Source organism: Podarcis vaucheri (genome assembly GCF_965113315.1).
Source record: "Podarcis vaucheri genome assembly, chromosome: 2".
NCBI classification, from domain to species: Eukaryota; Metazoa; Chordata; class Lepidosauria; order Squamata; family Lacertidae; genus Podarcis; species Podarcis vaucheri.
Window position 1 is genome coordinate 117,620,423 of NC_138760.1, and position 26,918 is coordinate 117,647,340.

General features: G+C 48.7%; 2 protein-coding genes and 1 long non-coding RNA gene across 7 annotated transcripts in view; 2 read left to right on the forward strand and 1 right to left on the reverse strand.

Annotated features, from left to right (window-relative positions):
• Positions 1 to 16,857, forward strand: part of VARS1 (valyl-tRNA synthetase 1) — a 36,207-nt gene extending 19,350 nt beyond the window's left edge. For both annotated transcript variants that reach the window (XM_082209253.1, XM_082209254.1), the window contains exons 16-31: positions 637 to 740; positions 1,728 to 1,886; positions 2,148 to 2,238; positions 3,208 to 3,313; positions 4,631 to 4,701; positions 5,544 to 5,669; positions 6,936 to 7,040; positions 7,849 to 7,917; positions 8,930 to 9,008; positions 9,627 to 9,754; positions 10,794 to 10,949; positions 11,812 to 12,018; positions 13,243 to 13,354; positions 13,810 to 13,985; positions 14,754 to 14,903; positions 16,644 to 16,857. In XM_082209253.1, the coding sequence (XP_082065379.1) occupies positions 637 to 740; positions 1,728 to 1,886; positions 2,148 to 2,238; positions 3,208 to 3,313; positions 4,631 to 4,701; positions 5,544 to 5,669; positions 6,936 to 7,040; positions 7,849 to 7,917; positions 8,930 to 9,008; positions 9,627 to 9,754; positions 10,794 to 10,949; positions 11,812 to 12,018; positions 13,243 to 13,354; positions 13,810 to 13,985; positions 14,754 to 14,903; positions 16,644 to 16,712 (1,908 nt within the window). In that variant the 3' untranslated portion in view covers positions 16,713 to 16,857. The remainder of the gene's footprint in view (positions 1 to 636; positions 741 to 1,727; positions 1,887 to 2,147; positions 2,239 to 3,207; positions 3,314 to 4,630; positions 4,702 to 5,543; positions 5,670 to 6,935; positions 7,041 to 7,848; positions 7,918 to 8,929; positions 9,009 to 9,626; positions 9,755 to 10,793; positions 10,950 to 11,811; positions 12,019 to 13,242; positions 13,355 to 13,809; positions 13,986 to 14,753; positions 14,904 to 16,643) is intronic.
• Positions 16,795 to 22,975, reverse strand: LOC309525529. 2 transcript variants are annotated; one of them, XR_014216385.1, is made up of 2 exons: positions 22,887 to 22,975; positions 16,795 to 17,074 (listed from the first exon to the last, which is right to left on the reverse strand). It is a non-coding gene; the product is annotated as an uncharacterized lncRNA (long non-coding RNA). The 2 variants fall into 2 exon arrangements; XR_014216386.1 differs by lacking the exon at positions 22,887 to 22,975 and adding an exon at positions 18,954 to 19,706.
• VWA7 (von Willebrand factor A domain containing 7) overlaps positions 22,965 to 26,918 on the forward strand; it is a 37,805-nt gene continuing 33,851 nt past the window's right edge. For 2 of the 3 annotated variants that reach the window (XM_082209368.1, XM_082209371.1), the window contains exon 1: positions 22,965 to 23,121. The gene's annotated coding sequence lies outside the window, so the exon portion shown is untranslated. The remainder of the gene's footprint in view (positions 23,122 to 26,918) is intronic. The other variant, XM_082209370.1, reaches the window with a different exon arrangement.

The following is a 26,918-nucleotide window of genomic DNA, read 5'->3' on the forward strand; positions in this document are numbered from 1 at the left end:
TCCCTTGGCTTTTTTGTTGGCCCATGTAGGACCAGCATGGATAGCTGGCTCGGGGGAATATCTGATGTTTCCTCCTTTTATGGTCTTGATTTATGGGCTACTACTAAAATGAGTCTGCATTTTAAGCTGTATTAAGCCGTATTAACTGTTTGTTTGTTTGTTTGTTTGTTGTTGTTTTCTATTACATTTTATTGTAGTTTACGTTTGGTGTTAGCCACCGAGGGCAGGGTATAAATAATTTTTATTTTTATTTTTATTTATTTATTTTTATTACTCTGATGTTCAGTGCTTCTTGCTTAACCCCCGGCACTATAACTAAAGGTAAGCAGCATGCTTTGGGGAACCTCAAGGTTTTCAGAAGTACCAAAATACGTTTAGGCAAAACAGCAGCCGCCCTAAGGTAGGGGACTCCCTGCCTCCCACAAAACCCAACAACAGCCAAGAGAGGCCTGAGCTTGCTCAGTAGCTCTATTGTGGTGACTGACTGTTGTGAGGAGAAGAAAGGGAGGAAAACTGGAGGCGCACGTGTGGAAAAAGGAGCCAAGTTTCTGGAATTCCCGAGAAGCAGTGTTCCACGCTGCAACATTTTGTTGCAGATCCTGCCACCAAATTACCTTCTCCTTATCCCGTTTCCAGGGTATGAGGCGGTTTGATGCTCGTCGTGCTGTGTTCCAACTTTTGAAGGACGCGGGGCTCGTGAGGGATGTGAAGGACAATCCCATGGTGGTACCGATCTGCAGGTGAGAAGAGGATGGGGGAGAGGAATAATTTTGATCTGGGTGGTGGGACCTTCTGGTTTTTGGCAGGCAGCCCTCTTCTCTGAAGTGACCTCTTCATGGATGTTTAGGTTGCACCTAACACAATGGGTACCATCTGTCAGAAAAGGGTGTTGATGTTATGGGAGACGTGTGTTCTGAGGTGCGCAAAATCCAAAAAAAGAGAGTCAGAAGGGACTTTGGAGGCCCTACAGCCCTGACCCCTTCCTCAGTGCGGGATCTACAGTGCCGGATGTAATTGCAAGACCCTTGACGGATGGATATTCAGCCTCTGCTGAACTGCCTCCAGGAAAGGAGGCAGCCCGTTCTAGTTGCAGCACTGCTACAAATGTAGAGTCAAACCATACTCTATCCGGTTTCATATGTAACGGCAAACTACGGTTTGCTCGAACCCGGTTGTGAGTGAGGCAATGGGCCCATAACCTAAGGGGGTCAAAGGAGTGTGCAAGCTCAAAGCAGTGACCCTGTTGGCCAAACCATGGTTACGTATGAACCGCCAGAGGTGGTTACTGGCCCGTGGCTATGCTATTTAGTTTACGGTGAGATCCTAACCATGTCTGCTCAGAAGTAGTTGGGGGAAGCTTGAAAGGGTGCGATACCTTGGGGGGAAAGGATTCTGAGGGGAGGAGGGTTTCGAAACTGGTTAGATGGAAGGGCATTCTGTATGCAGAAAAGGTGGGAAATACCTTGCCTGGTGTGGAGAATCGTAGAGTTGGAAAGAACCACAAGGCTTCATTTAGTCCAACCCCCTGCAAATCCAGGAATCTTTTGCCCGATGTGGAGTTCGAACCCACGACCTTGAGATTAAATAGGAAGAGCAATGAATCGTTCTAGTAGGAACCTTTATCATCGCGGGGAGCAGATCCTTCTGCCATCCATTGGCGCCGGCTTCACTCGCTTGCCGGAGCTAATTCTGTTTCCCACTCCCCCCTGCCCCCCGGATGCCTGCAGCCGTTCCAAAGACGTGGTGGAGCCGCTCCTGAAACCCCAGTGGTACGTGCGTTGCGACACGATGGCCCGCGGAGCGGCCGAGGCAGTGCGCCGGGGTGACCTGCGCATCGTGCCGGACTTCCACCTCAAGACCTGGTTCAACTGGATGGACAATATCAGGTGAGGGTTGCTGTGGGGTTGCCCAGTTTCTGTGGCGCTGTAGGGGGAGGGCGCTGAATGCAGTGGGTGGGTGGGGGGCATTAAAGGCAGGCAAAGGGGACAGAAAGAGCCATGTCCTTTTGTTCCGGCGAGATTTCTGTGTGCCTGCTGGTCCTTTGGTTTTTGTGTGCTGTGCGCATGCATCCAGATTCTCCATAAGTTTTAGTGTTCTGTGCAGAGGGCTTTTATGACTCTTTTCTTTCTCTCTCTCTCCACCTCTAGGGACTGGTGCATTTCTCGGCAGCTGTGGTGGGGCCACCGTATCCCGGCATATTTTGTGACTGTTAACGACCCCTCCGTGCCACCAGGAGAGGTAAGACTGAGGGCAGATGGTGGACCAGACAGCCGAGGAAACGAAACACGGAAAATGTTTGGGATGTATAAACGGCCATCTCCATGGTCCTCTCTGAGCAGGTAGCCCAGGGTGGGATTAGAGGGTTTGAAGGAATGCCTGGAAAAGAACGACACCATATTTTTCGCTCTATAAGACGCACCAGACCACAAGACGCACCTAGTTTTTGGAGGAGGAAAACAAGAGGGATCGCTGCGCAGTGAAAGCAGCAATCCCTCTTGCTGTTCTGGCTTCTGGGATAGCTGCGCAGCCTGCATTCGCTCCATAAGACGCAAACACATTTCCCCTTACTTTTTAGGAGGGAAAAAGTGAGTCTTATAGAGCAAAAAATACGGTATTTCCCTGTTACTAAGTTCAGATTTCCAAAGAGAAGCTGAAAGCTAAGGGGCAATGCTGTTGTTTATTTGAAGCACACACACACCCCAACAAACATTCTTTAGCCGTATAAAGGCTTCCAGAATGGTTTGCAATGGATCAATAATAACAGAGCCCTTGCCCGTCTGGTTTATAGTGCGAAAGAAACAACACAAAAGGGAGAGGAAGAAAAGGAGCCATATTGGGCGCTATTGTTACAGACTGCACAATAACAACCTTGTTTCCTTCAAAACAAGGAATAAGCTTATGGGCAAAGTCAGGAAGCATGCACCAAAATGCCTGGGAAAGCCTTGCAAAATGAATATGGTAGCTTACCCTGGAATAAAATGAGACTGTACATGCATGATCCCTATCTCGCTTCTGGGAATGAGCATGGGTGCAAGATAGAGAGGGGTGTGCGAGGGGCGTATGTGGCCCCCGGAAGGTTGCCTGGAAAAGAAAGTGGCCCCTGAGCTGGAAGATCCCCCCCCCCCGCTTTATAGCTTGGATTTATTGTTCCTTGTTTTTAATCAGGTTGGGGAAACTGTTTTAAATAATCTGTCCTCTTCTGCCCAGGATACGGATGGTAGATACTGGATAAGCGGCAGAACCGAGCAGGAGGTCAAAGAGAAAGCAGCCAAAGTCTTCAAGGTGCCTGCGGAAAAAATCTCCCTCCGGCAAGGTACAGCAGGGGGAGGGATAAGGTGGGTGGGTGGGAGATTTGCAAGGAGGTTGTGAAGCAGCGGGAGCCGTCATCTTATCCTGGCTGCCATCCTCATCCTAAAGAGGGACTCCCATCTCGCACATTACACACACACACCTGGGAAAGCGTGGTGGTGGGGTTGCCATACGTCCAGATTTTCCTGGACATGCCCTGGATTTCTAGGGTGAAATCACCACCTGGGTGGATTTTATAAATTTTGAAAAACATCCGGGTTCTTCTTCTTCTCCTTTTTGCTTGCCCTGAGGGAGCAGGTGAGCAGTTTGGCCGGCTGAGCAGACCCCGCTTCTGCCCCTTTCTGAGTTAAAAGCTTCACCAGGCCTCCCTCCTCTTCCTCTTCCCTTCAGTGGTCTCTGGGTCCCGGCCTGGCCGCAGGCCCTGACGTCACTGCGGAGCCACTCGCCAGAGGAGGCCCCCAGGGAGGCAGGCATGGTGGAGGCCTGAGGCAGAAGCTGAGGTGGAAAATGGCATCCCCCAGGCAAGAAGCCTAACCCGCCCCCGCTCCTCAATATCATTGCTGCCTGCCGCTACAGGAAAGTCTTCTTGCGGCTGCCAGGAGTACGGACTCGCTCAAGGGACCTGTCAGCGCTGTGCAGTGCGAGTCCCCTCTGACGCAGCTTGAGCAGCTGTTGGGGGCCACAGCTGCTGCTGGGGAAGGGCCAGCCAGGACCAGAGAGGATTGTTTGGGGGTACACCATGGCTGTTAAAGCATGCTTTAAATGTACAGTGTGTGGGTGCCATACTCAAAGCACAATTTTGATGTTTATTTGCCCCTTGAACAGGGTGAAAAGTTACTTATTCTTGGATTAAATGAAAGCTAAACTTGCTTGTTAAGGGACTCGGGTGGCGCTGTGGGTTAAACCACAGAGCCTAGGACTTGCTGATCAGAAGGTCGGCGGTTCGAATCCCCGCGACGGGGTGAGCTCCCGTTGCTCGGTCCCTGCTCCTGCCAACCTAGCAGTTCGAAAGCACGTCAAAGTGCAACTAGATAAATAGGTACCGCTCCAGGGGGAAGGTAAACGGTGTTTCCGTGCGCTGCTCTGGTTCGCCAGAAGCGGCTTAGTCATGCTGGCCACATGACCCGGAAGCTGTACGCCGGCTCCCTCAGCCAATAAAGCGAGATGAGCGCCGCAACCCCAGAGTTGGCCACGACTGGACCTAATGGTCAGAGGTCCCTTTACCTTTACCTTTAAACTTGCTCGAATATAAAGAACAAAGGTCCTGATCTCTCTCTCTCTGAATAGATGACTCTATATATTTCTCTTGTCTCCTTCGCAGATGAGGATGTCTTGGACACCTGGTTCTCATCCGGTCTGTTTCCATTCTCCATCTTTGGGTGGCCAAACCCCGTAAGTCCCTTTGTGAAGCAGGACCGTCAGGCCTTAGTGACGTCTTGGCCTTTTGTATTACTCCAGAATCTCTGTTGGGAGATTCAGGGAAATACTTTGCACAGTTCAGGTATGGAATTCTCTGCAAGATGCAGTTATGGCCAGCCAGATGCCTGTAGCAAACCTGCAAAGCAGGATTTGAATTCAAGACCCAACTTTTCCCTCCTGCAGTTTCCAGCTGCTGGTATTTAGAAGGAAGCTGCACTCACTAAGCAGAGCCATCATAGCTGGTAACTTTACCCTCTGTTAATTTTTCGAACCTTTTTAAAGCTGTCCACGTTGCTGGACCTGCGGGAGTGAGTTCCGCAGTTAAACTGTATTCTGTGCAAAGAAGTACTTTCTTTTTTCTGCCCCTGAAACTTCCATCATTCGTAACAGCATTCCAACAGTTCATAATAAGTTCTGGTGTTGCGAGAGAAGGAGAGAAGCCTTTCCCGATCCGTGATGTTGCAAAGCTCTGTCATGTCTCTTCTTAGCTGCCTTTTTTTCTGAACTGAAAAGTCACAAATGCTGAAGCCTTTTCTCAGTAGTTTCTCCATCCCCTTGATCACACTGATTCCCCCTTTCTGAACCTGATGATGAGCCTCAGGTCTTAGCCTGTCTGTGGCTACTAGCCATAATGGCTGTGTCCTACTTCCCCTGTCGGAGGCAGTGTGCTCAGGAATGCCTAGTTGCTTAGAAGAACGTCTGTTGTACTCAGGTTCTGTTGGGAGCTTCTGAACTAAATATGCAGGATTCATATCCCCCCCCCCCACCATCGTTCTTATTCGTTCACCCTCTCCAACTTTTCATTTCTCTTCTAGAGCGAAGATCTCCAAATTTTTTACCCGGGGACCCTTTTGGAGACTGGGCACGATATTCTGTTCTTCTGGGTAGCCCGCATGGTCATGCTGGGCCTGAAGCTGACGGGGAAGTTGCCGTTCAGAGAGGTGTGGTTTTCGGCCGTCCCTCCCTCAACCCCATTCTTCATGACTGTGTGTGCTCAGGGTGGCTTATGTCGCATGCAAGAACCCATAGGTTCCCTGCACAAGCACGCAATCTGCCATTTGCTGTGCAAGGTTTTTGAAGTGCTTACTTAAAAAATAAAAAGAGTAGCCAAGTTACTAGTCCTCATGGAGGTAACACAAAAACCTGATAACACTGACGTTCCACCCCCATCGTTCAGCCCGGACACTGCGGTCCAGCTCCAAGGGCCCTCTTGCGGTTCCCTCCCTGTGAGAAGTGAGGTTACAGGGAACCAGGCAGAGGGCCTTCTCGGTAGTGGCGCCCGCCCTGTGGAACGCCCTCCCACCAGATGTCAAAGAAATAAATCTGGAAGGAATATCTGACTTTTAGAAGACATCTGAAGGCAGCCCTGTTTAGGAAAGTTTTTAATGTTTGATGTTTTATTGTGCTTTTAATATTCTGTTGGGAGCTGCCCTGAGTAGCTAGAGAAACTCAGCCAGATGGGTGCAATATTATTATTATTATTATTATTATTATTATTATTATTATTATTATTTCAGGTATGCTTATCCATGCAGCTGCTTATTGATCACTTCAGTGTTAATGATCTTTGCCCCCGAATGTACTTGATTGAACCCAGTCCTCTTGTTCTTGGGGTCAGACTTGGAGTGCTGGGAAACCCAAATATCATGCTGGCCAGTTCCCCAACCACAGATTTGCTTGATACCACCACAGAACTTTTACTGAGGCCTAGCCACTTGATCCTTAAGTTGCAGTTCTTCTCTAGTTTCATTTTTCTGTTTTAGAGGCCATAACCCTTGCCTGTAGCATAATTAGTTTTTCCTCTAACGGAAGCCCTGTGAGGACCAGCTCCTGCTAAATCCTGGGGAACTGAGTGCCACTTGAAACATCAATCCCTTTCCCACAAGAAAAACACTCCCCTGCAGAGCAAAATGTTAGAAAATGGCGTGCAAATCATCATATGTAGCCATTTTACTTTATGTACACACATGGAGAAGCCAGGTATTCCTGCAGTGTTAGATGCCTTAAGAGATGAGTGCAGTCAGCTGCTCATAAACATTTTCATGCTTTCCCCTGCAGGTCAGCTAATGCATAGTATTTCAAAACATTCCCTGAGGATGAGAGAGGTTGGGCCAAGTTCATAATTGCAAGTCTCTCCCCTCTTGCCACCCAAGTGTACATTTTACCCCTGTTCCTCCAACTAACCCTCTTTCTGCGACTCCTGCCAGGTTTACCTCCATGCCGTCGTTCGGGATGCTCACGGCAGGAAGATGAGCAAATCGCTGGGGAACGTGATCGATCCATTGGATGTTATTACCGGCATTACACTGGAGGTAACCTATGGTTTTAGGCCAGGGAGGGGGAAGCCACCAGGCCACACACGCCAGATGTGGGGCTGGGAAAACGAGGACTCTTATCTGGGATTTTTGCCTCCGTAAAGTCTTCCCTATTGCACATCCTGCTTTGTCGTCCAGTGAGAAGAAAAACCCTTTTCCTTCCCCCCACTTTATATAATTTTTATTAAAAAATTCTGTTTCACAATTTAAAATACTCATCTAAACTTTAAAATATCAATGACTTCCTTTCTTCTCTTTCCATGGTTTGCATATCATAAATCCCTGCATATTTGACATAAACTAAACCATTCAGTATTCCATTACTGCATCCATCAGAACTTATTTACACTGTTGAATTTATATTAAAGCTGCCAACCTTTTCAGGTGTACACAATTTTTTACCGTACATTCAATAAACGTTTTCCAGTCTTCTCTAAACAAATGTTCTTCTTGTTCTCTTATTCTACATGTTAAGTCTGCAAGATGTGCATATTCTGTCAGCTTAAGCTGCCATTCTTCTTTAGTTGGAACCTCTTTTGTTTTCCATTTTGGGGCTAATAAAACACGGGCTTCAGTAGTAGCATACATAACCTTTTTTGACACCTGGGAATTTCAGTCTGAATTATCCCCAGCAAAAAGGACTCTGTTTTTGTTTGGAAAAGTACTTTCAAACATTTTTTTCAATTCATTATGGATCATTTCCCAATACTCTTTTACCCTTTTGCAAGTCCACCACATGTGAAAGAAGGTTCCCTCAACCCTCAACCTCCAGATGCAACCCTTTTTCTCTCTTCTGCCTCTGCAGGGCCTCCATGCACAGTTGCTAGAGAGCAATTTGGACCCATCTGAGACAGAGCGAGCAAAACAAGGACAGGTAATGTGTTTTCCCCCCTGTTGCCGCCAGTTCCCTCCCACTAATGCTGATGTTGTAATGGATGCTGCAAAGAACACCAACATGACATGGCCGTGTGTGTGTGTCTGTATATATGTCAATTAGTTAGGATGCTAGGTTCAAGGTGCTGGTGGTCTTGGTGTACAATACGCAGCTTGAGACCAGAACACCAAAAAAAATTGCCGCATCCCCTATCTACCCAACCAAGCGCTGTGTTCTGCAGGAGAGGGCATCCTGCAAGTGCCGTCCTGCCCAGGTCCCTTCCACACAATGTTAGAATTAGGGCTTTACTGCGGCGGCAGTTCCTGTCCTGTGGAACTCCCTGTCACTGCACGTTAGACAGGCACCTTCTCCGTTGCCTTTTTGGCCTCCTGCTGAAGGCATTTTATCTTTCAACAAGGCTTCTAACACCTTCATCCCAGTTGGTCTGTCCTGGATCTGAACTGACGATATGTACGTGTTCTTGTTGCTTTGAACTGTTTTTGTATTTATTGTCTTTTAAAGTTGTTTGCAGCTGCTTTTGTATTTGTTATTAAATTGTAAAATTCCTTCCGGAGGCTTTGTGGGAAGTGATTCATAAACAAAATACAGTCATACCTTGGAAGCCAAACACCTTGGCACTTGTATGCTTTGGCTCCTGAACGCCGCAAACCCAGAAGTGACTGTTCCGGTTTGCGAACGTTCTTTGGAACCCAAACGTCCAATGGAGCTTCTGCGGCTTCCGATTGGCTGCTGGAGCTTCCTGCAGCCAATCGGAAGCCGCGCCTTAGTTTCCGAATGTTTTGGAAGTCGAATGGACTTTTGGAACAGATTCCTTTCGGCTTCCAAGGTACAACTATACCCACATACACAGTCTCCCTCCCAGAATTATATGGTAGCTTTAAGTCTACATGTTATACACACATTCTCAATTGGAAGCAAGTCTAAATAAGCACTTTCAGTTCTGAAAACTTAATGGCGAGGATTAAATACTTTACTTGTGATTCCTTCACAGAAGTCGGATTATCCCAACGGGATTCCAGAGTGTGGGACTGACGCCCTCCGTTTTGCTCTCTGCGCCTACACATCCCAAGGTAATTTATCCCTCTGCCTGACTTCATTCTCTCTCTCTCTCTCTCTCTCTCTCTCTCTGAGTGAAAGAGGCCCTGCTGTTGTTCTATCCCTGCTCCAAAAAAGAGTTAATGTTGAGCATGAAGAAGTTCCCAAAAGGGTAACTGGAACGATCCAAGGAGCTGGATATATAATACAGCACAAGATATTATGGGCTGTCCCTTGAATCCGCTGGATGAAATAGCGGAAGAACGTTGCCTCAGGAGAGTGAGGAAAATTCTCAGGGATGATTCACACCCTGGCCGGCACTTTCTTGATCTCCTGCCCTCAGGCAGATGATACAGAAGCAGGATTAGTCGCACCAACAGGGTAAAGAACAGCTTCTATCCGTGGGCTGTTAGGCTGCTGAATGAAAAGATCACAACAGGGCAACGGACTTTGGGGTTTGGGTGGGTGTGCGTCAGTAAACGAGGGGAATTCAGACTAAGAGAGCTGAGTGGGGGGTGCCCGTGTAATCTCACTGTATACAAGTTGCACAAGTGACAATCAAGTATTTCAATTTCAGTGGACCCTTTCCTTGATGCAGAAGGGCTCTTGTGCCTCTCCCGCTTGTGTTTCACAACATTCTCTGCTCCCTCCAGGACGGGATATAAACTTGGACGTGAACCGTATCCTAGGCTACCGGCATTTCTGCAACAAGCTGTGGAACGCGACCAAGTTCGCCATCCGCGGTCTCGGGGACGGGTTCAAGCCGCAGCCCAGCCCAGAGGTGAGCCTCTTTTCAAATGATTCCCTACTCCATTCTCTCCACCCCGCCCCTGCCCCATCTTTTTTGGAAATGGGGGGGGGGGGACGCGGTTAGTGCCTCCTGGAGCTCAGCACAGACTGCAGGGTTTGGAGATCCCGGACGGCACAGGGGTTGAGAGTGCTGTCAGGGAAAACGCAGCTTCAAATCCCCTCTTAGCTGTGAAGCTCGTAGTGCATGGGTTGGCAAACTAAGGCCCGAGGGCTGGATCCGGCCCAATTGCCTTCTGGATCCGGCCTGCGGACAGTCTGGGAATTGCAGCGTGGATCTGATTTTGATGATTCGGGCCGCGCCACTTCCTCCCCGTCTCCCTCACACAAACCGCGGCATCGCCTCCTCCCTCCCTCCTCCTGGCTTCTCCCCGCCCTGCCTAGAGGAGGGAGGGGGCTGGGCTTTGTTGAGCTGTGGTTGGCTGAGTGCCATTTTAAGCAGCCCTCATCGTCCCTCCGCTGCCGCCGCCAGCCCCTGCTGCTCGCAAGGCACAGGTAAGCAGCCACCGGGCCTCGTCTGGTGCTGTAGAGAAGGGAGGGGAGAGTCGTGGGGGGGGAGGATTTCCCCCCAAAAAGATAGTCTGCCCCCCCCCACAAGGTCTGGGGGACAGTGGACCGGTCCCCTGCGGAAAAAGTTTGCTGACCCCTGTCGTAGGGTGATGTTAGGCCTGTCGTCATTTCTCATTCCAGTCTACCTCGGAGGGTTGTTGTGAGGATAAAGTGGAGTGGGGGGAGCGGAGGGGAGTCTTGTGAGGCACCCTGCGCTCCGTGAAGGAAGGCTGGTGGAAGGAATAAGGCTTGGGTGCGCCAGGCCAGGGGGGCGGGAGTCCTAGGAATTAACACATTGCATTATCCATTTAGAAATGGCAGTGTTTTGTTGGTTTCTGAGAACTCCCAGGTAATTCCAATGAGCAAATAATCACGTGCCCTCTCGCTTTCCCGCCTCAAAGTCCTGCCCTCAGACGAGGGCCACCAGGAACGATTCCTTATTTAACAGGAAATGCCTTTTTCAGCCCAGTGGATCGGAGAGCCTCATCGACCGCTGGATCCTGAGTCGCTTGAGCCATGCCGTGGAGCTGTGCAATGCAGGATTCCAGGCCTACGACTTCCCTGGCATCACCACAGCAGTCTACAACTTCTGGCTCTATGAGCTCTGCGATGTCTACCTGGTGAGTGGGGTTTCTGAAGGGTTTTGTTTTGAGCCTTTTTTGCCCCTTTTCCCTTCTGGGGAGGTGTGACATCTGCAGCTGGTGGATAGTTCATTTTTGTTTTGTCATTTTGCTACCAAGAATACGTTAAAATGTAATTCAGGGGTGTGTGTGAAGGCCTAGATTAGACCTGTGGCGCTCCAAGACGAAATGTTGGGACTACAACTCCCATGATGCCCTGCTGCCGGGGCTGATGGGAGTCGGAGTCCATCAACATCTGAATGGCCAAAGCTTCCCCATTCCTTGCCTGGAGTCTTACTTTTGGACGTGGCAATCTCAGTTCAGCAAAGCAGCGCTCAGTCACAAAGCTCACCATGCAGACTTAAAGTAATCTGAGTAGACCACAACCCCATCAATAATACCATAGTACCCTGATCTACTTGACAGAGCTGTTTTGAGGACCTGAGCGTCTTGGAGGAAGAGACAGGTGCAGATGTAATACCGACGCATAATGCACATTTTTAACCGTCCCAGGCGTACTGTGAAGACTGTTCTTGCATTTCAGAAGTTGCATGGTCGCCACAGGTGCACGGAATTGCATGTAGGCGAATACATGGAGTTCTTTGCAGGCGAGTGGGCAGGGTGGCAGAGGAGGGGCGGCTCATTTGCCCTTTGTCTGCTAGCCCTCTTGGTCAAAGTCCAGCATTATTTTTTAATTGCCCTGTAAGTTTGTGTTTCCATGGCAAGGCAGGTTCTCTTCTCACCCATTGGCTCGCCCACTTTGGCCCCACCCACCACCTGAATGTGGCCCTCGGAAGCTGGCCTGCGAGGGAATGTGGCCCTTGTTCCTGACTTCTGCCCTTTTGAATCCCGCCCCCCTCAGGAGTGCCTGAAACCGGTGTTTGCCAGCCCAGATGAGGCCGCGATCCAAACGGCCCGCAACGTCCTCTACACCTGCTTGGATGCCGGACTCCGTCTTCTCAGCCCTTTCATGCCCTTCGTCACGGAGGAGCTGTTCCAGCGGCTGCCCCGACGGTCCCCCAGCGACCCCCCCAGCATCTGCGTCACTCCTTACCCCTCCACAGAGCAGGTAAATCCTCAAGCTCAGAGTCAGGGATGGAGCGGTGCAGGGACCTTTCCGTTCATAATGGAACGTGAAGTGAAATCTTGAACCTAGAAACAATGTGCTCGTATTTATCGTGTAGCTTTGTTTTGAAACAAAAGTTTAGAAGCGCATGAATTACTGGAAAATAACGACAGAAAGAGAAAACATACAAATTGTTGTTACACCAGTGTGGTGTAGTGGTTCAGAGCGGTAGACTCGTAATCTGGTGAACCGGGTTTGCTTCCCCGCTCCTCCACCTGCAGCTGCTGGGTGACCTTGGGCTAGTCACACTTCTCTGAAGTCTCTCAGCCCCACTCACCTCACAGAATGTTTGTTGTGGGGGAGGAAGGGAAAGGAGAATGTGAGCCGCTTTGAGACTCCTTCGGGTAGTGATAAAGCGGGATATCAAATCCAAACTCTTCTTATTTACGCGTTTTGTTTTCTTAAAGTTCTTCAATCAATTATAACGCCACTTTGCCAAGCTGACGCTCTCCAGTCCTTTTCATTTCTATCCTGTCATTGAACAAGTTTATAGGCCTGCTTCACAGCATAAGGCCGTCAGAGCAGTTTGAAATACAGAATAAAATAAGGAAGCGTGAATAACAGTACAGTCATAACTTGGGAGCCGAACACCTTGGCATTTGTACGTTTTGGCTCCCAAACGCCGCAAACCCGGAAGTGAGTGTTCCGGTTTGCGAATGCTCTTTGGAACCTGAACATCCAGCGCGGCTTCCATAGCTTCTGATTGGCCGCAGGAGCTTCCTGCAGCCAATTAGAAGCCACACCTTGGTTTTGGAAGTCGAACAGACTTCCGGAACGGATTCCATTCGCCTTCTGAAGTAAGTCTGTATAAGCAACTTGGCAAACTCTGAAACAAAGTCTCATCAGATATAAACCGATCCTCTGTAGATGATGGGAAAGGCTTCCTAAAGCTTCAGTAGCCCTGGTGTTCTGGACCGCAGTTCCCATCAGTCACAGCTAGCACAGAGGGCTGATGGGAGGTGTAGTCCAAAGCCCCAGGTTCGCGAAGGCTGAATAATAATATAAGAAAGCTCAACCTTCTGTCCCTCTCCCTACAAAAGCAGGAAAGGAAGTCTCTCTTTTTGGGTCAAGTTCATTGCTTTATCCCCTTCTGATTTGTTGACTCGCGATACCCAAAACATCACTTTAAACCGGGGCACTGTTAACCCTTTTCCCGCCTTACCCCAGTACTGCTGGAGGGACGAGGGCTTGGACCACTCCGTGGACTTTGCGCTGAGCATCATTAGGGCTGTTCGATCACTCCGGGCGGACTACAACCTCACCAAGACCAAAGCTGACTGTGAGTGGAGAGGGGGGGAAAGGGTCTTCATTTGGAACAAAGGAAGCTGCCACTGGTCTTCAGAGCCCGAACACGCGGCAAAATCTCAAGGCGGAATAAATCAGCCTGTGTGTTGTGGCTTTTCAGTTGCTTGGGCCCTGTGGCTCAGAGTGAGGCTGAGAATGCAGCTGCTTGTCTCCAGGTCATTCCAGGACTCATAGCTGAGCAGGGATTTGAACTCAAAGGAGACCTGTGGCTCAGCGGCAGAGCCACACAGAAGGTCCCAGGTTCAATCCCCAGTGTCTCCAGGTAGGATGGGTTTCCTAATTTGACCAAGGGATGGAAAAGGAGATCTAAGAGGTCCTGAGGGAGGAGCCAGCCCTGCAAGGAACGTCAGCCGCAAAAGCCAAGGGAGGTTCAGACAGGCCAGCATCTCCATTTCTCCAGCTCTGACCTCCTCTCCCTCCGCTTCCCAGGTTACCTGCAGTGCCTGGATCCTGGAACAGCACGGTCCGTATCTTGCTGCTCCAGCTACATCCGGACTCTCAGCTCCTCCAACCAAGTGCTGGTTCTGGAGCCTGGGCAAGCGCCCCCTCCTGGTTGTGCCGTGGCCATCGCTTCCGACAAATGCACCGTCCACCTTCTGCTCAAGGTACGCAACGTCACCTGCGCGACCAGCCAGCGAGTTTGGGGCTCTGGCATCAGCTACAGCCCAGCTCTTCGGTCTCTCCCACCAGCAACCACCACTATTCCCTGTCACCTCACTCTGTTGCCTAACTCTGTCTACTTGGCCCTCCAGCTGTTTTGGGACTACAGTTCCCATCATCCCTGACCACAGGTCCTGTTAGCTAAGGATGATAAGAGTTGTAGTCCCCAAACAGCTGGAGGGCCAAGTTTGGCCATGCCTGGTAGCCCAATGTTTCCCAAACAGCTGTTTTTGGACTACAATTCCCATCGTCCCAGACCACTGGTCCTGCTAGCTAGGGATGATGGGAGTTGTAGTCCAAAAACAGCTCGAGACCCAAGTTTGGTAAACACTGCTGTAGCCATAGATGTTAGGAAGAATAAGCTGTTCAGCGCTGTTTTGATGGCTGTTAATTACAAATAATACATTTCTGAAACAGATGGCAGCCATCCTTTCTGAGCTTTTCTTAAAAAAGAAATAATCCACAAGGACTTGGACTCTTTTCTGAAAACTAATAGATTTCAGTGCATGCTTTGTTGATTAACCTGTGCGTGGATACTCTTCAGTACAGTATTCACTAGTGGGGATCTGTATCTTATTTTTGGAGGTAGGGGCATTTGTGTCGTGCCGGTCGATGGAGGCCGAGAGAGAGATAGACTCTCCCTGCTGTCCATTAACTAAGATGCACTCTGCATTTCCCCCCATCCCCTGTACTTTTCCATCCTCCTGTGCCAGGGCTTGATCGATGCCGAGAAGGAGATTTCCAAATTGGCGAGCAAAAAAGCAGAGCTGCAGAAGCAAATCCTCCGGCTGCAGGAGCGCATGGGCAGCCCGGACTACGCTGCCAAAGTGCCTGCCAAGGTCCAGGAGGCAGATGCAGCCAAGGTAAGGAAAACTGCCCCCCCCAACCCTCTGAAAGTCGCATATGCAACGCCTCCGGGGCTCTAGTGATGAGCAACGTTCCTGCTGCCGTCGCCTGAGCCAAAGCCATTGAGGGCTTTTTAAAGGCCTTGAATTGTGACCGCAAGAAAGTTGGTTGCCAGTGCAGGTGTTGCAGGTTAGGCCCATGAACATAGAATCATAGAATCATAGAATCATAGAATCATAGAATCATGGAATCATAGAATCATAGAGTTGGAAGAGACCACAAGGGCCATCGAGTCCAACCCCCTGCCAAGGAGGAAACACCATCAGAGCACTCCTGACATATGGTTGTCAAGCCTCTGCTTAAAGACCTCCAAAGAAGGAGACTCCACCACACTCCTTGGCAGCAAATTCCACTGTCGAACAGCTCTTACTGTCAGGAAGTTCTTCCTAATGTTTAGGTGGAATCTTCTTTCTTGCAGTTTGGATCCATTGCTCCGTGTCCGCTTCTCTGGAGCAGCAGAAAACAACCTTTCTCCCTCCCATCCTTGCCTCTTCATTCTGGACCAGCGACCTTTGGCCCTCCAGGTGTCGCTGAACTACAACTCCCATCATCCTGCATGACTCACCATGCTTGCTAGGGCTGATGGGAGTTGTGGTTCAGCAGCACCCGGGCAGCCAAAGGTTCCCCACGCACGTTCTGCTTCCCAGTGAAGCTTCCCAAACTCTCCAAAGGAAATCCCCTTGTTGAATGTGTTGCAGTAATCCAACCTGGATGTGAGTAAGGCAGAAAGAGATGGGGAATCGGCCTGAGGGCCATGTTCCCTTGGGGTCGGTCTTGTGGGGCCCAAATGCCCCCTTGCACACTTCTCCATCTGGGGATTGTCCCAGTTCAACAGCACACCCCAGCCGAGTGCAGAGCATTTGGGATAGCTCTGTCGGTAGAGCATGGGACTTGCAATCTCAGGGTTGTGGGTTCAAGCCCCACGTAGGGCAAGAGTTTCCTGCAATACAGGGAATTGGACCACGTGATCCTTGTAGTTCCTTTCGACTCTACAATCCTATGACTCTACGAGGGCACAGAGCAGAACCGGCTAGAGGTGGGGCCTAGGGAGAATCCCAAGGGCTGGGATCAGAGGTTTAAGAGACCTGAGGTTCCCAACCGTAGGACGAAGGCGTGCAGCTGCATCTGACTTCCTCAAAAAGAGGTGCAGGCAGCTCACGTGTCTCAGCTGGGCAAATGCCCCCCAGCCACTGCTGCCACCGTAACCCGATGCTAAACGGCATCTGGGAGGACTCCCAAATTGCAAACCTGTTTACTGTGGCTCCTCAGGCTTTCCTGCGCTGAACGCTAGCTTTCAACAGGCTTCCTACTCCCTAGGACAGGCTTCCTCAACCTCGGCCCTCCAGACATTTTTTGGCCTACAACTCCCATGATCCCTAGCTAGCAGGACCAGCGGTCAGGGATGATGGGAATTGTAGTCTCAAAACATCCGGAGGGACGAGGTTGAGGAAGCCTGCCCTAGGATTTCTCACTTGGGTTTTGGGATCTGGTACCTAACATGCAATGGCCTTGCCAGGCCATTAGTCTCAGCCGTTTTAATTAAATAAAATTGTGTTGCTTGCGCTTCCCGCTCACATCTGCTTTGCTCACGTTGACGCTGTGTCATCAGGGACCCCAAGGTAGCTTGTGGTGCCCATTCTAGGAATGGGGAGGAATGATGAAAAAGAAATTGTTCGGTTTTCCCCCCCTTTCCCCAGCTGAAACAAAGCGAGACTGAATTGCGGAAGTCGGAAGAAGCCATTGAGAATTTCAAGAAGATGCTCTGAATACGTTGATCCTAAGGGGTGGGTGGGAGGGAGAGGAGAACGTTAAGCCCTTTTACCTTGAGAAAAGAAGACTTGTCTTCGGTTCAGCTCTCCTTGGTTTATTCTATTTTCTGCAGAGACATTAAAATATTTTGCTGAGTTAGAAGGTTGTGGTGTCATTGGTGTGGAAAGAAGCAAGGGAACGCAAGGCATGGCCAAGGAGGGGATGCCTAGCCCTTTGGGTCTGCAGGTGGGTTCACATATTGGCACTGGTCAGTTGTTTGCTGCAGCCGTCAAGTGATGACTCCGTATGTGTGAATGGGCCATCGATATCTCGGAGCATTCAAACGCAAAGGTTTAGTGGAGTTGGTTTGTACATCCACCTGCAATCAAAACGAAGGGTAATAAAATAAGGAGAGCTCAATTAAAGGTAGCCATGGCTCGTCCTACTCAGAGTAAACCCATTGAAGCTAATGGACATGGCTAACTTAGGCTCATTCATTTCAGCAGGTCTGCTCTGTATAGGATTGGAGTCAATGCTGTGGATCTGTTTGGAGTTGAGTCAAGACCATGCTTAATCAAATCAAAATCAAATATCTTTAATACGGTCAATGACCAGGAAACAATTTATAAAATATGACATTGAGAGTAATATTGTGTAGCAGTAAAAATATGGCCAATTCTCAGAGTTGGTGCTTATATTTGTGACCAGGTTTCGAGTTTTAAGTTTTTTAAAATTCAATTCAGGAGTCGCTACTGTTTAATATCGTTCCTTTGATGTTTACAGTTTGGACTCCTTTGTAGACATCATTGCTCGTCTTATTCTTGTTGCAATGTAACAATATTTTGCCACAGACCTGTTAATTTCGGGCTCTTTGTCAGCTAAGAGGTGTCTGATATAGGTGTCGTCTGTGACCATGCTTAAGTTATTTCTGCACTTAATTACCAAGAACAGTGCAATTCACTATAAACCATACAAATTTGCATAGGTTCCCCGCGTTAGTGCATGTGTAATTTTTACTGAAACCCTGATCATCTTAACTCATCCACCTCATTCAGAAGGCGGAGTCCGTTCCCTATATACTTCAGGCATATATTTTGCAGTCCTGAAAGACTAGACACTTAGCTTTTTTTTGTTGAGCAGGGGACATTTCGCTTTTGCTTTTATATCCACTCCCTAACTGTGATGCACACACAGTCCTAATGGCAAATTCACACATGGCGTTCTTGGTGTGTCTCTCCCCCCCCCCCAGTGACCTTGGTTGAACTTGTATAGCATTTCTATGTAATCTTATTGCTGCTATTATTATGATTAGACGTGTTAGTCGCTTGTTACCCAGAGCTCTTCAAGAAACTTATAACACGTTTAAAAACCTCTTCTGGTGCTGCATAACGCTTCTGGTGGTGAAGCAGACCCTCCTACACCAAAACATCCAAAAATAGGGCCTCTTTAAGAATGTGCTGCAAAAGGCATAGTGAAATGGTGGGTCTCCCACTTCACCATGATATGCTTTCCATAGACATTGGGAGAGACCCCGAGGGTCATCTAGTCCAACCCCCTGCTATGCAGGTATCTCAGCTAAAAGCGTCCCTGAGAGATGGTCCTCCAACCTCTGCTTAAAAATTTCCAAGGAAGGAGAGTCCACCTTCCAAAGGGAGTCCGTCCCACTTTCAGAGAGCTCTTAACTCTCAGAAGGTTCTTCCCGATGTTTCGCCGAAATCTCCTTCCTTGTAACTTGAAGCCCTTGTTTCGGTTCCGACTCTCCAGAGGAGAGGAAAGCCAGCTTGCTCTTGTCTTCCATGTGACAGCCCTTAAGATATTTGAAGAAGTCTATGCATTCCCCTCACCTCCAATTTTAGCTAAAAGGCTCTGCCTGTCCCATCCTCTGCCCGTGAACCTGTGGTAAGTTTATCCACTCAGGAATGTCCCGGTCCTCAAAACTTTCAAATGTTTAATCACGTCTCTCTCTCTCTCCTGAGTACATTCACATGCCAGCTGAAGAGCTTTTGAATTGCCCTAAGCATTTCTAAAAGCAAGATACACACACATATATGTATTTCAGCAAGGTGAAATAGGGTTTCTGAATTGCTCCATAATTATTCTGCTTCTGTAGCTGTGTCCTTAAACTTTGGTGGAATTATATAGTTGGCAAAACTTTGCACAGCAGGGCTGTAAACATTTGCAAATACAGTTCCAGGTGCTGTGAAATGCAGAGCTCGGGAACCGCTTGGTAACTCAAGTTCTCACGCACGCATCCTTACCTAACTTGACAGCCAAACTTAAATGTTATCGTCCGAGTACCCCAGAAAAGTTGGGCTCTCATGCCTCCTGGTCTGCTAGTCCTGTCTCCTCTGGTATTCTCACAACTCGCCCTCACCACGCCCTCTTAAAGCATCCAGCAGTTTCTTGCCCCTATGACTCAGTTCCATCTTCTGAGCCAAGAAACCACTTAGTTTAATGCGTAAGAACCTTGTCCCTGATGGGTGAAAATGGCTCTCTTGTGGGTTAGCCGTAATGCAGAGGAGTGTCTGTGATGGAGAATGCTTGGGTGTACTTTTTTTAAAAAAATGCCCTCGTCAGCACACAAAAGGGACCTGTTCTCCCCCTAGGAAGCCCAGGAGGCTGACATTTGACTAGCTGCATCCATGGAATACTGGCCCACCTAGTTCAGTATTTCATACACTGGCTGGCAGCAGCTAGCCAGAGTTTCAGTCAGGGGTAGCATTTCCAGTCCTACTTGAAGATACCAGCAGTTGACTTTGGGGCCTGTTCTGTCACTCTGAAAGATGGCTCTTTTCTAACAAACACACCTGGGAAGCACTGTGTTCTGGGGAAAATAAGACCCACCTTGCTCTAATTTCCATTGCCAGGATGCTGTTCCTTGAGAAGAGAAATCATCCCCGGGAATGGTAGGGGAATCAGGGCCAGCTCAAGACATTTTGACACCTGAGGCAGACCCCAAAATGGCCAGGGAAGAAGGGGAACAAGCTGCTAATAAAAAAACACATCAGGAACAAGGGGGTGGGGGTGGAACTCGTAAGGCTTACTGGGAAATGATATACAAGGAAATGAAAAAGATGTTCAAAATCACGTTTGTAAAAAACAACAACCAGAAGTCTCTCTCTTGGGAATTATAGGGACAGAACTACCTAAACTGTATAGAAACTTATTCATGTGTGTGACTACAACGGCAAAAATGTTACTTGCCCCAAAATGGAAAGAAGTAGTTTCAGCAAAGGAAGACTAGATACAAAAACTTATGGAATATGCAGAAATGGCGAAACTTACCGCAAGAATAAGAAATCGAGATAACAAACTTTTAATAAAAGAGTGGAAATGGTTTGTTGAATATTTACAAATAAATTGCAAAAAGATAACAACACTGGCAGGATTATTGTAATATAAGAGTATATATTTAAAGAAGATAAATAAGTTAAGTGAATTTGGATATGCAGAATATATTAAAAATAAATTTAAGGAACCGCAGAAAGGGAGAAGGAAGTCGGGTTTGAAAATGTCAAAATGATTGTAAAATCAGTGAAATGTATATATCTGAAAAGTATAAATTTAAAATTTAAAACAAGGGTGGTGGAACTCAGATCACCCATATCCTGGCCTATACAGTAGTTGAAGTGGGGATCAAAGGCTATTGTGGGGTGGGGGGTTAGTGAACTGCTCTGAATCCCACTAGGTGGGTGCAGATCCCAGGATACCCAAGAGGGCATCCCTGCCAGAGGTGGGAGGGAAACAGCCCCTGAGGCTGCAGTGGAGGTGGCACTGAGGGCACAGATCCCGTCTCCAAGGAGTGCACCACAGGTGTTGCTAAAACCTCAGTAATGGCGGCAGCAGCAGCAGCAGGCGGCAATTCCTTGGAGGCCAGATCTGCAGCCCCTGCACATCTTGTCGGCTGAGGTGGTCGCCTCACGCCTCATGGGTGGGCCGGCAGAAGGGAATTGTGCGCGCATGGACCTCGTAACAGCTCTCAGCATAATTAACAAACTACAGTTCCCAAGTTTTTTGTGTGAGGGAGGAGGCAGAAGGGGTACGATGCTACTGTTATGCCAGTGTAGCGTAATGGTTAAGAGTGTTGGACTAGGCCTGGGAGACCAGGGTTCAAATCCCTGCTAGGCCATGAAGCATCGCTGGGGGGGGACTTTGGGTCAGTCGCCATCTCTTAGCCTAATTTTCCTCACAGGGTTGTTGTGAGGAGAATCGTGTACACAACCTTGAGATCCTCAGAAGGCAAAGGTTGGTATATTAAATCATGAGCGTAGCCAGTGTGGTGTAGTGGTTAAGAGCGGTGGACTCGTAATCTGGTGAACCGGGTTCGATTCCCCGCTCCTCCACATGCAGCTGCTGGGTGACCTTGGGCCAGTCACGCTTCTCTGAAGTCTCTCAGCCCCACTCACCTCACAGAGTGTTTGTTGTGGGGGAGGAAGGGAAAGGAGATTGTTAGCCGCTTTGAGACTCCTTAAAGGGAGTGAAAGGCGGGATATCAAATCCAAACTCCTCTTCTTCTTCTTCATTAGGGAGTGGGGGCAGAACCTCAGATTGCTACGTCTTTTTATTGAATGTTATTAAGTGGGGGGCAGCTGCCATTCCCTGCCCCGCCCCCAGCTACACCCATGTAATATAATAATAATAATAATAATAATAATAATAATAATAATAATAATAATAATAATAATAATTTATTTATGCCCTGCCCATCAGGCTGAGTTTCCCCAGCCACTCTGGGCGGCTCCCAACACAATATTAAAAACACAATGAAACATCAAACATTAAAAACTTCCCTATACAGCACTGCCTTCAGATGTCTTTTAAAGATAGGATAGCTGCTTATTTCCTTCACATCTGATGGGAGGGCGTTCCACAGGGCGGGTGCCACTACCGAGAAGGCCCTCTGTCTGGTTCCCTGTAAACTCACTTCTTGCAGCGAGGGAAGTGCCAGAAGGCCCTCGGCACTAGAGCTCAGTGTCTGGAGACGCTCCTTCAGCTATACAGGACCGAGGCTGTTTAGGCCTTTAAAGGTCAGCACCAACACTTTGAATTGTGCTCAGAAACATACTGGAAGCCAATGCAGATCTCTCAGGACCGGTGTTATGTGGTCCCGGCAGCCGCCCCCAGTCTAGCTGCCGCATTCTGGATTAATTGCAGTTTCCGGGTCACCTTCAAAGGTAGCCCCACATAGAGCGCATTGCAGTAGTTCAAACGGGAGATAACCAGAGCATGCACCACTCTGGTGAGACAGTCCATGGGCAGGTAGGGTCTCAGCCTGCGTACCAGGTGGAGCTGATAAACATCTGCGGTGGACACAGAATTGACCTGCGCCTCCATGGACAGCTGTGAGTCCAAAATGACTCCCAGGCTGCGCACCTGGTCCTTCCAGGCTGCGCACAGTTACCCCATTCAGGACCAGGGAGTCCTCCACACCCACCCGCCTCCTGTCCCCCCAAAACAGTACTCCTGTCTTGTCAGGATTCAACCTCAATCTGTTAGCTGCCATCCATCCTCCAACCTCCTCCATGAATGAATGAATGAAGATGGGGCCTAAATTTCAACTGCAAGGCCAGCCCACTGTTGCATACAGATGTCTGGCACCCCCTTGCCCTTCCCTCGAATTACTGGATTATTTTAATTATTTGGAGGAAAAGGAGAACGAGACGTGCAGTTCTTGGGATTACTGGGAATAAGCGCCCCCGTGCAAAAAAACAAAATCCTCTTTGTAAGACTGTGTACGCGGGACGGGGCCGAGCATTTAATAGGTCAGCTGGGGTGGAGGAGAGTTTCACAGCCCGGGTCGGCGGGATCACCAGGGGGCCAAATTTTCCTACGCCCCCCCCCCAGGCCTTGCTTTAACCAGAAACCCTGGCCGGCTAGTCCTTGGGAGAAGAAATGATGGGAGGGACGGACGCGCATTGCACCTGCAGGATCTCTCCGCGCTGCCTTTAAGGGCGCATCCAGAAAAATAAAAACAGGTGGAGAGCCTCGCCCGGGGAGGCGGGTGGATTTTGAGAGGGGTGGGGGTGGGGGAGGCAAGCCCGGACGCCTGGGTCCCCCAGGCAGGACCCGGGGGCTTGATCTGCGCGCCCCGCCCTTTCCCTCCCACTCCCCTTTCCTCCTCCGTTCACGTGCGCTGTAATTATAGCCCGTGACTGCAGCGGCGGCGGCGGCGGCACCGGCTGGCATCGTACCTACTTCTTCTTGCCCTCTATTAATAGGGGCGGGAGATCCGGTGTCCCGGCAGAGGGGCGGCGCCCGCGGAGGCAACAACACCAACACCCCCACCCCCCCCCCGCATTGCCGAGGCGTGGGGGGATAGAGTCTAAAGGAGGCGCTGCGTGGTGGGCTCCCCTATCATTCCCGGGGCTTCTCCTCCGCGACAGGTGAATTGCTTCTGAGTCCATTCCTGCGGCTGAAACCTGCCCGGTAAGCCTGGCGTCTTTTTTAGGGGATCTTGGAGGGAGGCGAGGGGTGTGGGGCTGGGGAGATCCGATAAAAGGGCGGAGTGTCTTCCTTCCCAGGGGATCGTGTTTGTTTTTGTTTTGATCCGTCCTTCCCGTGAGCACTCAGGGCTGATTTCCTTCAGAATGGATAGGTTTGATCTTCTTGCAGTCCATGAGACTCTCAAGAGTCTCATCCATCACCAAAAGCATCAATTCTTCGGCGATCAGCCTTCTTTATGGTCCAGCTCTCACTTCCATACGTCACTACTGGGGAAATAGTGTGGCGCAAAATGTATAGGACAAGTTCAAATATCTGCTGGAAATGTAAAGAAAAAGATGGTACCATTTATCATATGTGGTGGACTTGTTGGTACCTTTGTTGTTGTTGTTTAGTCGTTTAGTCGTGTCCAACTCTTCGTGACCCCATGGACCAGAGCACGCCAGGCACTCCTGTCTTCCACTGCCTCCCGCAGTTTGGTCAAACTCATGCTGGTAGCTTTGAGAACACTGTTCAACCATCTCGTCCTCTGTCGTCCCCTTCTCCTTGTGCCCTCCATCTTTCCCAGCATCAGGGTCTTTTCCAGGGAGTCTTCTCTTCTCACGAGGTGGCCAAAGTATTGGAGCCTCAGCTTCAGGTTCTGTCCTTCCAGTGAGCACTCAGGGCTGATTTCCTTATGAAGTGTGTATCTGAAGAAGTGTGCATGCACACGAAAGCTCATACCAAGAACTAACTTAGTTGGTCTTTAAGGTGCTACTGGAAGGAATTTTTTTATTTTTTCCTTAAGAACGGATAGGTTTGATCTTCTTGCAGTCCATGGTACTCTCAAGAGCCTCCTCCAGCACCAGAATTCAAAAGCATCAATTCTTCGGCGATCATTAAGCTGTCATAGTCTTAAACTTTTTTTTTTTTTAAAGATTTGGGCTCTGGTTTTGGTCCTCACTTGCCGTAGGAAACCCATCAACCCATTTATACTTTTCAGAGTGTCCCTCTTTTCTAGCGACAGCCCTGGATTCACAGAAACCGTTTCTGATTTGATCCACTTTTCATTAGGACGGCCCTATTTCCATTGGAGAAATGTGGGAGGGTATTATGGAGGTATGCAAACCCCCCCCCCCCAAGCCAAGGAGATAAGCAAATATACAATCTTTAGAAGACATCTGAAGGCAGCCCTGTATTGGAAAGTTTTTTGTTTTTTGTAAAGTTTAATGTTTTACTATGTTTTTTATGTACGTTGAAAGCTGCCCAGACTGACAACCCAGTCAGATGGGCAGGGGCTAATAATAATAATATCCCAATTTCCATCAGATAAATGTTGGAGAGTGTGGATTTTTTAAATTTTATTTTTGCTATATATAATTGTATCATTGTATCATTGCTAAAAATGTAAAGGAAAACAGGTTTAGTGGTGCAGGAGGCTCAAGTTGCAGGCCAGCCCGGTGCCTGAACAGCTCCTATTGCAGGGGTAAAACTAGGCTTTATTTCACCTGGTTTGGCACCCCACCCCATGTGAATTTGCGTCCATACACACACACACAAACACACAGGCTTCACACGGGCAAGAAATCTGACTACCCTCCCCTAGTTACAGCGCTGCCTATTGACTTGTGTGTTCGTTCCCATTTTGCTTGTTCATGTGTAACCATATAACAGTGAAGTGTGTGTTGCTATTCCTGTGTTGTGTGTTGAAAGCTGCAAAGGGGGTGGGTGCGGCTTGTGTAGCACACGGCGTTCTGCCGACTGTTCTTCTACTACTTAATAGCCTACAAATCTCAGGTGGGTAACTTATTCTCATGACCGCAGGCCATAGCAAACATTGTCGAACGCAGTTATTCGGCATTGCCCGTGCTTGGCAAATGACCCAGTGGCGAATATAAGGGTCAGTGAAACAAAAGCACTTAAAGAGAGTGTGCAGTTATTAAGAATGTTATCCTTATGGCAATGGCGTAAGCTGGTTTCTACAAGATAAGATTGATGTGGTTTTGCTGTGGCAAATATAAACAGGTATTTTGAGAGGTATAGCCAGACAGCAAAAAAGCAAAACAAGGAGACTTGTGGCTCCTTTAAGTGAATTGTATCATAGCATAAGCTGTGTTGGACTATTGCCTGTTAATAAAAAATAGTCAGTCTGAAAAACAAACAAACTGGCCCTCTTGTTCCAGATTCGCAGTTGGTATAGGGCAGTCTTTGCTAACATGGTCCCCTTCAGAAGTTTTGGACTGCAACTTCTATCCCCCCCAGGCCCAGCGTGGAGCACTTTCACTAAGATCAGGGATGGGGTCCTCCAGATAATTGCTAGATTAACTGAGCCTCCGGATAATTGTTAGACTCCGATCAGCCTCAATGGGCAGGAGCTGGCGGGAAGTGGAGTCTAGTAATTTTTTTTCAAAGGGCTCTAGGCACATTCCATTTTGCATTTGAAATTCTCTTCATTCATTCAACGGTGGTTTGAATTTAAAGGCAGTTTTCTCCTACCCTAATGCTTGGGAATAAACATCATTCTACCTTGTAGAAAATGACAACAATGTTTTTAAAGTAATTTCCCCCCCATTCTTTGTTGAAGTTTTGGTCTGCTTGGTTCCTGAGCTTTTCCAGTAAGATTTGCCATTTCGGCATAGTCCAATAGCTTGGTTTGTCATTCCTCTCTGGTAGGGACTCTGTCTTCTTGCCACCTCTGGGCTAGCAACATCCATGTGACTGTTGCAGCATACATGCAAAGTACAGTGGTACCTCGGGTTAATTTGTTCTGGAGGTCCGTTCTTAACCTGAAGCTGTTCTTAACCTGAGGTACCACTTTAGCTAATGGGGCCTCCCACTGCCGCCGCACGATTTCTGTTCTCATCCTGAAGCAAAGTTCTTAACCTGAGGTACTATTTCTGGGTTAGCGGAGTCTGTAACCTGAAGTGTCTGTAACCCGAGGTACCACTGTATTTTCTGTTCCTTTCGAATGTCGGTACCTAGAATTCCTAATAAAAAAAGCTGCTGCTGCTTCTTTTTTACAAAAGTTATTTTAAACATTTTTTTCAATTCATTATATATCATTTCCCAGAATGCCTTATATGTCCACCACATATGAGAGAAGATGCCTTCCTTCATGGCGTTTTGTATCCAGGTGGGGCTGGTAATGTCCCCTGCTTGAAATACAGGACAACTGTTACCCACCAGTGTTGACATTGGTTTAGCTCCATGGCCAAGTGGTCCGCCTGCATAAATTAGCTTCCTCTGTTCTGTGGATGAAGAAGAAGAGTTTGGATTTGATATCCCGCTTTATCACTACCCTAAGGAGTCTTAAAGTGGCTCACATTCTCCTTTCCCTTCCTCCCCCACAACAAACACTCTGTGAGGTGAGTGGGGCTGAGAGACTTCAGAGAAGTGTGACTGGCCCAAGGTCACCCAGCAGCTGCATGTGGAGGAGCGGGGAAGCGAACCCGGTTCACCAGATTACAAGTCCACCGCTCTTAACCACTACACCACACTGGATCTCTCTCTACATTCAGGACAAAAAAGCTCTCTCTGGCTGCTGTTGGAAACAGAAGCAGGCTAGATGGACTTTGGGGTAATACAGCAATACAGCTGTTCTGGTCTCCCTGAATTCAGGACTGTATTTAAGTTTGCACGGCTGGCCTTGCCCAGTCACAACCAGACAAGATATAGCTCAAAAGGTGCCAGCTAGGTGAAGGAATGCCCAGGCTGCTTTGGCTGGCTTCCAGCTCGCTGAGAGTTCGGGTGTGTGCTGTCAGTCCTTCAGTGCCATCAGATCTTTCTGTGGCACACCCCCAGTC